This window comes from Malaclemys terrapin, chromosome 9, assembly GCF_027887155.1.
Source record: "Malaclemys terrapin pileata isolate rMalTer1 chromosome 9, rMalTer1.hap1, whole genome shotgun sequence".
Classification (NCBI taxonomy): Eukaryota; Metazoa; Chordata; order Testudines; family Emydidae; genus Malaclemys; species Malaclemys terrapin.
In genome coordinates, this window is record NC_071513.1 from 16,915,581 (window position 1) to 16,928,780 (window position 13,200).

Sequence of the window (13,200 nt, forward strand, 5' to 3'; positions counted from 1 at the left end):
AGAAACTATCAGAAGCCTGCATCCCAAGAAAGGGGAAAAAAAATTCATAGGCAGGAGTTGTAGACCAAGCTGGATGAGCAAGCATCTCAGAGAGATGATTAAGAAAAAGCAGAAAGCCTATAAGGAGTGGAAGATGGAAGGGATCAGCAAGGAAAGCTACCGTCTTGAAGTCAGAATATGTAGGGATAAAGCGAGAAAGACCAAAAGCCATGTAGAGTTGGACCTTGCAAAGGGAATTAAAACCAATAGTAAAAGGTTATATAGCCATATAAATAAGAAGAAAACAAAGAAAGAAGAAGTGGAACCGCTAAACACTGAGAATGGAGTGGAGGTTAAGGATAATCTAGGTATGGCCCAATATCTAAACAAATACTTTGCCTCAGTCTTTAATGAGGAGCTTAGGGATAATGGCAGGATGACAAATGGGAATGAGGATATGGAGGTAGATATTACCACATCCAAGGTAGAAGCCAAACTCGAACAGCTTAATGGGACTAAATCGGGGGGCCCAGATAATCTTCATCCAAGAATATTAAAGGAACTGGCACATGAAAATGCAAGCCCATTAGCAAATATTTTTAATGAATCTGTAAACTCAGGAGTTGTACCGTATGACTGGAGAATTGCTAACATAGTTCCTATTTTTAAGAAAGGGGGGGAAAAAGTGATCTGGGTAACGACAGGCCTGTCAGTTTGACATCTGTAGTATGCAAGGTCTTGGAAAAAATTTTGAAGGAGAAAGTAGTTAAGGACATGGAGGTCCACGGTAATTGGGACAAAATACAACATGGTTTTACAAAAGGTAGATCATGCCAAACCAACCTGATCTCCTTCTTTGAGAAGGTAACAAATCTGAAAATATGAAAATTGAAAGGTGGATAAGGAACTGGTTAAAGGGGAGACTACAATGGGTCATACTGAAAGGTGAACTGTTAGGCTGGAGGGAGGTTACTTGTGGAGTTCCTCAGGGATCGGTTTTGGGACCAATCTTATTTAAATCTTTTTATTACTGACCTTGGCACAAAAAGTGGGAGTGTGCTAATAAAGTCTGTAGATGACACAAAGCTGGGAGATATTGCCAATACAGAGAAGGACCGGGATATCATACAGGAAGATCTGGATGACCTTGTAAACTGGAGTAATAGTAACAGGATGAAATTTAATAGTAAAAAGTGCAAGGACATGTATTTAGGGATTAACAACAAGATTTTTTGTTATAAACTAGGGACTCATCAGTTAGAAGCAACAGAGGAGGAGAAGGACCTCAGAGTATTGGTTGATCACAGGATGACTATGAGTCGTCAATGTGATATGGCTGTGAAAAAACCAAATGCCGTCTTGGGATGCATTAGGCGAGGTATTTCCAGTAGAGATAAGGAGGTGTTAGTACCTTTATACAAGACACTGGTGAGACCTCATCTGGAATAGTGTGTGCAGTTCTGGTCTCCCATGTTTAAGAAGGCTGAATTCAAACTGGAACAAGTACAGGGAAGGGCTACTAGGATGATCCGAGCAATGGAAAACCTGTATTATGAAAGGAGACTCAAAGAGCTTGGCTTGTTTAGCCTAAGCAAAAGAAGGCTGAGGGGAGATAGGATTGCTCTCTATAAATATATCAGAGGGATAAATACCAGGGAGGGAGAGGAATTATTTGAGCTCAGTACCAATGCAGACACAAGAACAAATGGATATAAACTGGCCATCAGGAAGTTTAGACTTGAAATTAGACAAAGGTTTCTAACCATCAGAGGAGTGCAGTTCTGGAACAGCCTTCCAAGGGGAGCAGTGGGGGCAAAAGACATATCTGGCTTCAAGACTAAGCTTGATAAGTTTATGGAGGGGATGGTATATGTGATAGCGGTAAATATGCCTAATGGCCTGTGATGGGATGTTAGATGGGGTGGGATCTGAGTTACTACAGAGAATTCTTTCCTGCGTGTCTGGCTGGTGAGTCTTGCCCACATGCTCAGGGTTTAGCTGATCGCCATATTTGGGGTCGGGAAGGAATTTTCCTCCAGGGCAGATTGGCAGAGGCCTTGGGGGTTTTTCACCTTCCTCTGCAGCATGGGGCACGGGTCACTTGCTGGAGGATTCTCTGCACCTTGAAGTCGTTAAACCATGATTTGAGAACTTCAGTGGCTCAGACATAGGTTAAGGGTTTGTTGCGGGAGTGGGTGGGTGAGATTCTGAGGTCTGCGTTGTGCAGGAGGTCAGACTAGATGATCATAATGGTCCCTTCTGACCTTAAAGTCTATGACTCTATGCAATAAAATGAAGAAAAAGTATATCTTTCTCCTTGCAAGACTAAAAACATTAATTAGCCACTTAATTCACCAAAGATTCAATTGATTCTTCAGATCATTTCCTTCCCCTCCCTCCCCGTTGTCTACTTGTTTTTATAGCTTGAGGCAATAAAGTTGTGACATGGGAGCTGGAGAGCTAATGTAAAGGAGGTGTCTTGCTCCCTAAGACTGTTCATAGTGATGCCTCAAGATTATTTGTATGTTGTTACATAACCATTTTTCAGCCCACCTTGTTCATTCCTGGCCTGGGGAAAAAAGCTGGTGGAAGTAGGATGTTAGTTGCTCTAGCTGTCTAGCATAAAGCGAAGTTTATTTGAAAAGCTATTCTCCTTGTCTTAGAGCCCTTATCTTATGGGGCCCATTTGGGTTACATTACAAATATAGATTGACAACCATCACAAAGCTGTCTTTGGTATTAATGCCTCATCATAATAATGAGGTGATGATCTGGGCATTTTACATCAATAAATAGATTTAAAAAGTGCAAATCTTACAACATACAAGACTCAGTAATTGACTCATGTCCTACTCCCAAACATGAATGAAACCAATAAACTTCCAAAAGCTTAACCAAAAAACAACACACATTTTATCCTGAATTGTCTCAAACTCAGGTTGTGGCAGAGAGAGGTGCTGTGCCTTTGCTGAGAAGTCCTTGTCATCAGCCTTGGAGAGATGAACTGACAGCAAGGGCAACCCAGTTGATGGTAAATTCCACAAAGGCATATGGGTGGAGAATCAGTATCTTTACACAACTGTGTCCTGTATCACAGAACTTTACAAACCCTGAATTTTACCCATAAACAAAACCAATCAGTTCAGATGTCTATTGGCTCCACCCACGCAAGAGTGAAGCTGCTGCATTCTACACTTAGTAGTCCTCTTCTAAAGTAGCACTGAGTAAAGTACATTGCCTTAATCAAGACAAAGTTATACGGGCATCTCTCACTACACTGAGTCCATATTAGAAACCAAATAGTGACAGCCTTTGGGAAATTAAAGAAAGGCAGTAGGCCCAGAGCCTCAAAGATCTTTAGGTGCCTAACTCCCATTGCTCTCTGCTAATCTAGGAATGACAAAGGAATCCAATATGACCAGAGACTGTGAGCCATCTTGAAAAAGGCCAGGCATATACACCACAGAAAGTGTGTTCAGGACTCTTGCCCATTCATCCAAATGGAAACGCTGAAGAGGAGTGTTACCCCTGTTGTTTCCTAGTGCCTGATGTGTTGAAACTAGGGTAGAGGGCGCAAGCAACTGCTTTATCATAAACAGGATTTGTCAGCTTGATTCTGCAGCTGGACAGCAAACCAGCCCACCAACATGCAGCTAAGTTACTTCATTCCTGAACAAGTCCTTAATGTAGTAACCAGTACAGCTTAGTAGAAAAGAATTACTGCAATAGACCTTGATCCAGCAACGCACATAAGCATGCTTGTAGTCACACAGGAATCTGTGGGATTACTCACATGCTTAAAGTTATGCATGCTCTTAAGTACCTTGCTGAATCAGGGCCTGAGCACACAGAAAAATATTTTTTACCGATATTTTTCTGCCATGTCTTCCCTCCTGAATATTTCAGACAACAATTTAAATGTAATGTTGACAGCAAGCATAAATGCTAGTTTTTATAATTTTTCCTGCTCCATATCTTGATCCTATCCTAATACTTTAGAAACAAGTATCTGGCTGACCAGTTGTTACGCTAATGTTCACATACTACAAAGCAGGTGGAGCTGATACACAATGCAAAACACACAAACAAAAAGGGTAAGAGTATATTTCTCCTCAAATCACTTTAATTTCCCACAGCCATATAAATTTAAAGTATGAAACAACAATACAGCTATAGAATCTAGGTTCTCTTTTAAAGCAGCAGCATATAAAACATATAAAAGCTAAAAGCTCAGCACGAGCTTCAAAGAACAAGGACTGAGTGAATTTTGCTGAAGACATGTAATTCACAAAATACGATACACTAAAGCAGTGGTTTTCAACCTTTTTTCATTTGCGGACCCCGAAAAAATTTCGAATGGAGGTGCGGACCCCTTTGGAAGTCTGCTCCCCGAGCTCCGTGGACCACAGATTGAAAACCACTGTTCTATGGTAAAGACAAACTTTCAAAGACCCCTTAGTCTGGAGACCCCAAGGGGCTGCGGACCACAGGTTGAAAACCACAGCACTAACGTACTGGAATGCATAAAATATAAAGCTACACATTATTTAAGTAAAGAAAGGCATTGTATAATATACAAAATTTGCAAAAATTAAACCATGAGATTTTTCTGAGAGTACCATGAACACAGAAGCTGGCAATTAACATTTGTAGATAGAAAGAAAAACTGGCAGTTTTATATTTAGCATTCAGTTTCTCCACTTTACGACTTCACTTTCTTAGCATCCTTCTTCCCAGAGCTCTCTGTTGCTGAATCTGCTTTTCTTTTCTGTGACTAAAGAAAAACAAACAGTTTTTCAAATGTTGGAAAATATGAAGGACATGACTATTCAATCTGAAGACAGAGGTTCTAATTTACTATGCAATGTATATTTCAACCATTCATATTCATAGTGCACAACAGAGGGCAAAAGAGAACCCCCTGAAAAAAAGTTAAAGTTAAAATAAGCACAAGGGCCTGATTCTGCCACACTTTTTCATGATCAGCAGTATCTTACTCCACAAAGAGTTTTATTGGTTCAGTATTACACATCATGAACAAAGGTAGCAGGATTAGGCCCCTGGTTTGTGTATGTGGCTTTGCTTGTTCTATTTAATTCATCTGAAGAACTATTTAATTCATTACTTATCAAGTATCTTCCTCCCGTAACTAGTATTTTAGAGCAGTGGTTTTCAAACATTTTCTCTGGGGACCCAGTTGAAGAAAATTGTTGATGCCCATGACCCAACGGAGCGGGGATGAGGGGTCTGGGGTGTGGAAGGGGTTCAGGACTGGGGCACAGGGTTGGGGGTGTGGTGGTGGTGCCAGAAATGAGGGGCTCTGGGTTTGGGAGGGAGGCTCTGGGCTGGGGATGCACACTGTGGGGTGGGGCTGAGGGGTTGGGGTGCAGGAAGGGGTTCCAGGTTTTGGGGGGCTCAGGGCTGTGCCAAGGGATTAGGGCATGGGCTTGGGGCGCAGACTTACCTCCGGCAGCTCCCGGTCAGCGGTGCAGAGGCAGGCTTCCCGCCTGTCCTGGCACCGCGGACCGTGCTGCGCCCTTGAAGTGACCAGCAGCAAATCTGGCTCCTTGGCAGAAGCATGCAAGCGGCTTTGCACGACTCTTGCCCACAGGCACCGCCTCCCCTCCCCCGTAGGAGTGTGGAGTCTGTGCTCGGGGCGGGGGTAGCGTGCAGAGCCCTGTGGCCCCCCGCCTATAAGACGGACCCGCTGCTGGCTGCTTCCTGGCCGCAGCACGGTGTCGAAACAGGTAGGCACTAGCCTGCCTTAGCTGGTCAGTACTGCTGATGGGACTTTTAACATCCCGATCGGCGGTGCTGACCAGAGCGACCCAGTGCCTGACATGCTGCGACCGAGAACTGGGTCGAGACCCAAAGTTTGAAAAATGCTGTTTTAGAGGCTGGATAACAATGTGAGGTTAAAGTTTATGTAACACTATCTACTTACATCTTGTTGGGGTGTCGGGAGGGGGAATATTTTCTCAAGGAATTCATCACACTCAGAAGACAGGTATCTCTATGCTACCTATATGGAAACCCTTTAAAGGGAATCAAAGAGTTGAAGTTCTGATCTTCAAGAGAGTTATTACCCACATCTCCAGGGAGACAGAGATGGACACCTATGGTATGCATGTAATCTCTTTCTCGGCCAACTAACACTTTCGTTTTGAAGAAAGGGAGGTTACAATTACCTTACTTTGCACTTCATTTTAACTAGACAAATCAATAAAAATGTTGAATCATGCCCCATTAAGAGGTAAGTAAATGCTGATAAATTTACCGCTGGAACTTTTGTTCCTCTTTTCTTCTTTTCAGCTCTCTCTTTTTCCTCAATTTCCATATTTTCTTTTTCTATCAATGATATGAGAGTATTGCAGCGTCTTTGGAATTCCTAAGAAGGGTAATAATCAAACATTAAATTCTGCAGCACAGACTGCATCACTATATACACTGAAAGTCACTAAGGATTTCAAACCATCCTGAGGCATTTTCAAAGGTGCTCGATTCCAACAATATGAACCAGATTATCCGAAGTGCTCAGGTCCCATCAATTATGGGAGTTGCTGGGTCCTGAGCATTCTTGAATATCTGGCCACTTCATTTAAGTGCCTAAATGGGAGTGAGCAGTTTTGATACCCTCACCCTTTATTGTTCATTTAAAAGCATCTAGATACAGCAAAAGGTGCTGGTCATGGTTGTGATTTGAACAGTATTTCTATAGATACCCAAGAAGTAATGTGTCCCTATGCGTCTCACATACATGAATGTGGCAGTTTCTTGCTATATGTTCCCATATCAGCAGTACAGTGCTCTGTAAGCATTAGCACAAGGGGTTAGGAAATGAAAAATATTAACTGACATTAAGCAGTGGTAGAATATCTGAGCAGAAGTACTAATTGATTATTATTAAAAAGTTTATGTAATAAGTTTATATGACACCGTGTCCCCTGCTCTTAAGGGCTTACAGTTTAAAACAGAGAAGGTAAACAGGAGACAAGAAACAGGACGTCATTTATAACAGCGAAGAGATTTCTGGTAAGAGGAGAAAGGAATGAAGGATTCATAACAGAAATGGGTCCAAGGAAGGTTAAGACAGAAGATTTGATTGGGGGCTTCCAAGATAGGAAGCAAGACACTGTTCCAAACTTATGAAAAACATGACATCAGCTGAAAGATGCAGGAATAAGGGAATTATGTATGTAGGTTTTTGAAGGTGAGGCGATATGGTAAGAGACAGGAAAGCCAGCTCATTAAGTGAAGTAAGGAGGGGGCTGTTGTGGCAAGAGATTACAGTCTAAATAGCCAAAGCGTGGGGAAAAGCAAGCATTATTATCCCCATTTTACAGATCACAGTGTTAATTTCTCTTTGGCCCCTTGACCTGCGCAAACATCTGGTTCATGAGGGTTCCCCATACAAAAGATACTGGGTTACAAGGTCAAATTGTGATCTGTTAGTGAAACTTCCTAGAGGAAGAGTGGAGGACTCACACCAGAGATTTTCTGACATTCCCTGCAATGGAAAGCTAGGTTCTCCTGCAAAGCCAAGTTTTGGTTTCAGTGTGAAAGTGGAGAGAAAAAGCAAAGATTCACTAAGCTAGGACTAATGTACTAAATTTAGCAAAAGGAGCAATTAAGCCAAATAGCTAAAGATTTATCTGATTTAGTCTCCTGTATGTCAAAGAACATTCTAATTGTTACTGCAAATTTTCTAAAGCTTTCTGTAGACAATGCACATAGCCTTCTCCAGTACTGAACTGAGCTCCCAGATAGATCTACAGCACTCATGTGAAGATTTGAGACAGTAAAGTCAGTTTACTGCAACAGTAAACCCAGAGAGCGCACACAGCCTCAATCTGGGCTTTCATCAGAGATTTGGATTTTACCAGCCAATTATCTAAATATAACACACCATGAACCCCTTGAATCCTTATGGATGGTAGCTGCTACTTTGGTTAGAATCTTTAAATTCACAGAGCTGTGGCAAGACTGAAAGGATGGTCTCTGTACAAAAACGCACTGGCTGTTGATCAGAACTATCAAACAAAAAAAAAAAGATATGAAGCATGGGGATATGGAGATGTGTCTACAAGACCTATGGATGCTAAAAATAAAGCTCCCTTTTTTACAGCTGTTACTCAGACTCAAGCTATTCTAAATGGAATTGTTTGTTCTTCTAAAAGCAGTTTAGCCATTTGAGATGTAAGACTGCCCTGAAGCCTCTTGAACGCTTTGGCACTAAAAATAGACAAAAAAATACCTGTCTACACTTTCGCGGAGGAGCTGGATGCTCTTGTTTATTACATTTGTGGGGGACGGGGAAGAATCCGACAGATAAGGTGAAAACATTTCTTAAGCTTCACAGAGGAGAGAGAAATTCTATACTAACAATGGAAATAATCTATTCTCTGATGTCTCGATTTCCCACTCAAAAAAAAAAAGTTGGGGTGAAAGAGGTCATTCTGCCCCCAATGAATAAGTGGGGTAAGGGACAATCAGAGGTTTGCATGTTCTGGAATACAGGCCTCCCAAAGATCTTCCTGGCCCAATTAGTAATTAATGTAATACATAGACCCACAAGAATTAGATTTAAAAAAATTATATATGATCTTCTGACAAAGCCTAAAAGAGTCTTGCTGACTTTACTTTTAGTTTTAATATTTACTGTGGGGTTTTTTTCATATCACCAGCAGGAAAGCTGCCTCCCTGAATGGGAGACTGATAACCCAATGTTCAGAACAGAGTTCCTGAAGGCAGCCACTCCATGGAAAGGGAGAAAGCAGCCCGTCAAGTTTCTTAACATAAGAACAGGGCATTTCCCATGGTGACGAACTGTTTTTGGCCTTCCTGTGTCTACAGGGGAACTGACTTCTGTGGTTAGGCTGAGCAGAAGGGGGCCGAGGCCAATAGCAACTGCAGAGGAAATGGCTTCACTGAAGATCTTGTTGAGGTAGCTTGCCAGCTCCAGATGCAAGGCAACAACGGATACGGTCAGATGGCAGAAGAGAGGCCAACAACATTTGAGTATATCTGTGGTATCAGAATGTGAAGCAGCCAACACTGAGGGTTTTACCTTTTTCCTGTGGATACTGTCAGAAGTTTGTGGAAGCCTGCTGATTTATGAAAAAGGGAGGGAAACCCCCCATGTTAGCCTCTGCAGCAGCATCCTGGCTCCCAGCACTTCCCAAGGCCTTCTGTATCCAATAGATAGCCATTTCAGACAGAGCAATTTGTAACAACCCTTCTATTCTTCTGGTGGGGGAAGGTTCTCTGTACTTGGTGGAATCTTCTGAAGCAAAAAGATTCTCCTAAGAAGAGTGCTGCTGGTCAGCTTTCGTTCCTCACAGAGGAGCAGTGACTGGATTCTGTGTGCACCGAAAGTAGTTACTGCTTATTCATCTGTTTATCAATCATTTGGTGGGGTGGGGGAGAGGAATCTCATTACCTCCTGCAGAAACTAGTACTTTCTCAAAGTCCTCATATACAGCAATGCAAATTACCTCCAGTGGTTTATACAATTGAAAAGAAGCTGCAGATTATTGTGCTAATTATTCTAAACATAGGAAAATAACCCAGCTCTCAAGGGACATGGGGGTTTATTAGTCAAATCTCTGGATGTTCCTATCACTAAACTGCTAGATTTTACATGACTGGCACAGGAGTGGAATTGCAATGGTATGGTATGGTATATCTGGGGAGTGGGGATTTAAGCTATGGGTAATTATGCACAGTCCTCCCCATGCTATGCCTGCCTCAAACCAGCATGATGAATCCCTCATTTTGAGGGCATTACATTCATTCACAATTTTTAAATACAAAACAAGAAAAATGGGAAAAGAACTGAAGCCTCATCTTAGAAATAATGTACACAAAATAGATCTACCAATCTGGAAATCTTTCTGCAATGCAGTATCTATGTAGGTATTTTGAGTTATTTTTAAAAGTATGCCATGATACTACATTGCCTTACTGCTCTCATATGGCAGAACTAACTGGAGTCTGCAGACCTGTGCACATGGCTTTTATTGAACAAACTCAATTATCAAGTAGGAAATACATGAAGATAAGCATTTGGGAAGGGGTTTGGACCACTTATAGTACTTTTTCTGTCACATAGCCTCTTTTGCAGTTTCTTCAGTCTACCTAGAAAAGGCAGCTAAATAATCTTTTAAACATGTACAGACAATAGGAAACTTAAAAAGACTATGCCAACTTCAGTGCATGTCATTATGCTTGGACTGAGCACTACTTTTTGAACTTTTTGAAGTAGATGGGTCACTATGAATATAAGCAATACCCCCCTTTCTATATCAATCAGTAGTCATAAAGCTGCAATACAACAAGCACAGAAAATATCAGTAAACTTGGGAGACTTATTCAAAGAGATTAAAGACTCCACATTACATTTCCTGTGCACTGAAAATCCTAGACACTAAGACTGCCTAAGTCTGAGTGACAGAAGGTCTGAATAACTTCTCTATGAAAGTCAGGGTCAAGTGAATGACAAAGGGCAAAGGAATTGCATACCACATTTGTGTGCCTCAACCTGACTTTAACAGACGATACAACCTCAACGTCAGACATTGAATCAAGCTCCTGCTAAGAACTGCATTGAAGTGAGATACTTCAAAGCAATGTTCATAATCCCAAGGGGGAATCACTTCATTTGGACTTCTACCCTCTTTGATACTGCAATGGAAAGAGTTACATTCTACTGAGCTGCCAACGTTAAATTGTTACCATTTAATCACTTCTACTTTGTGGGTATCAAACACAAACATTTACTTAGTATAAACTGTTCATATATAAAGGTTACAAGAGGGGAAAATTAAATATTTGACTAGAAAGATATGTAAAAAAAAACCCACCAGAATTCATACAATCAGAAGAAAAATCTTCTGACCACCAGTTCTTTGTTACGTGCTATCTTTGGGCTACGTTGTGCCATTGGTGTAACTGTGAGTAAATGTTCAACATTGGGATACGCTCCCCAGAGGGAGCTTCTAGAACATTTACACTCAAATAGGCATAAATCCCTCCCAGAGTTTCCAGATGTGCACATAAGGGAGGGTGAGCTGCCTCTCACTTCTATCCATAAAACAAACCCTCAGCACAATTGGGGGTGTTGCTTATGCCACCTTTACGGCTCCAGAACCCTGTTATTTATAGCAATCTCATAGATGCTCTAAGTTATGTATAATCGTCCCTGGCTCCAAGGAGGTGGGTTTCTGTTGAGACGGTCAAGTTAAAATGCTAAAGGAGAGAGAGGGAGACTTTAAAAACAGCATTCAACAGTATTTTCCCAACCTAACACCACTGTAATCAGTGGCAGGTTGGCCAGTAGCATCAGGCCCTACCACGGATTCAAAATACTGGGGTTGGGGGCTTGTTCCCTCCCACCCAATCTGTGCAGGGAAGGTATCCTTCCATGTGTGCATCTTCTTCCACCTATTCAAGAGAAGAAAAGGGACTCAGCTGCCTCCACTGCTTCACACCCACCCAACAGGTCCTGTGGGAAGGACAGAATGAAGGGTATAAGTTGCTGCCCTCTCAGCTACTGGAGGCAGGTGGCCAAGTGGGGGCACAGGAACACATGGGAACGGGGGCAGGAGAGTGGCTGAGTGGGGGCACAGAGCCACATGAGGACAGGGTGGTGCAGGAACACATGGGGATGGGGCAGATGTGCCTGACTAAATGAGAAAGGCTAGGGGTCAGCCAGGGTCTGCATAGGGGAGGCTCCCTAACCAACTCCCCTCCCCCCCCCCAAAAAAACCAAAACACACGCCTGTTCCATACCTTTCCCACCCAACAACCCTCCAAGTTCACATCCAGTCTCCTTCCCAGCAATTACTTCCCTTCCCTCAGCTCCTCCATTACCCGAGTCCCCCCCAAGCCTTTGCACTACTTCTGAGGGGTGCAGGAAATAAGTTTCTGCACTGTAGTTTAAATTAATTACTTAAAGTTCTGTATTAAGATGCCTAGTAAGGAATGTATTTGTCAAAACACATTTCCTGAATCTTTTTTGTCGTCGGTGTGGTTACAGACCTACTTGCTGACAGGGTATTTTGAAATAAATTACCAAAATAATTAAAATTGGTGTGATTATATTGTGTTATTTTGACAAATAAAATATGCAGAATTTTAAAATACCATGCACAGAATTTTACAACTTTTTGGCACAGAATTCCCCCAGAAGTAATACACATACCGAACCTGTGGCTTTCACAGGTCACTGTATGTAAAATGTACATAAGAGTTCTTTCCCCTTGTTAAGTTCTGTTCCAGTCATTTATTAAGTTTTTAAACTACACAGATTTTTCTTTGCACTCATTTTGTTACCGAATAAAATTCTACTATTTGGAAAATCATTCATCTTTATTAATTCACAAAGATGCTGCAGGGTGCCTAGCAGTTTTGAAAGCACCCACTGACTCCTTAATATATAGTGTGACAACTCATAGGATCAATGACAGCATAATAAGCATAAGTGTGAAGCAAACGCCACAAAATTAATAGGTGCATTGACAGTGTTCTATTCATGCATAGCACCACACAAATTCCTAATAGGCCCCAAAATAGCTGGGCCAGGTAGAGCACAGTCCATCAGAACACATTACTGTGGCTCACTGTTAAAGAGCTCTTTCAAAGCCTACCTGAGACAGATAGCTCTGTGTTAGTGCTTCTAATAGCCCTTGTGTCTGGCTTTTCAAACTCAGTAGACAGCCACTCCATCTCCACTCCTGCAGCAGCTTGTTCCCTTTTGCTTCAGGGATATTATAACAGGCAGCTACAACTATTGGGATTTTTCCCCCCACTGAGATCCAATCTTGTGAGTAAACACCACCAGCATCTACCAAAAAGCACATTTAACTGTCATTCTGCCTCTGGTGAGAGGGTAGCTGAATCTTTCTCCTTAGTGCTGTTAGGTGTCTGGTGTATAGCTTCATGAGCCAGGGGAGCAAGGAGTCCCCCCAGGTTCACTATTGGCACTTTAACATCACCAATAGTAATTCATGAATCGTGAAAGAAAGTCTCTGCTTGTAGTTTTCTGAATATTCCTCCGTTCTTAAAGATGCAAGTGTCAGGTATCTTCCCTGACCAGCCAACACCAATGTTGGTGAAGTGTCCCCAGTGTATCAACGCCTGCATAACCATAGAAAAGTAGCCCTTTCTGTTGATGCACTATGTGGGGCAAGGTTGTCTAATGCCAAAATAGGGATATGTATG

The 13,200-nt window shown here is 42.0% G+C and overlaps 1 protein-coding gene across 1 annotated transcript in view; it reads right to left on the bottom strand.

Moving 5' to 3' along the window:
- Window positions 1-4,080: 4,080 nt before the first annotated feature.
- Window positions 4,081-13,200, bottom strand: part of SMARCA1 (SWI/SNF related, matrix associated, actin dependent regulator of chromatin, subfamily a, member 1) — a 64,974-nt gene continuing 55,854 nt past the window's right edge. The window contains exons 23-24 of the mRNA XM_054039460.1: window positions 6,257-6,367; window positions 4,081-4,753 (exon numbers count right to left, since the gene is read on the bottom strand). Of these exons, the coding sequence (XP_053895435.1) occupies window positions 4,682-4,753; window positions 6,257-6,367 (183 nt within the window). The 3' untranslated portion in view covers window positions 4,081-4,681. The remainder of the gene's footprint in view (window positions 4,754-6,256; window positions 6,368-13,200) is intronic.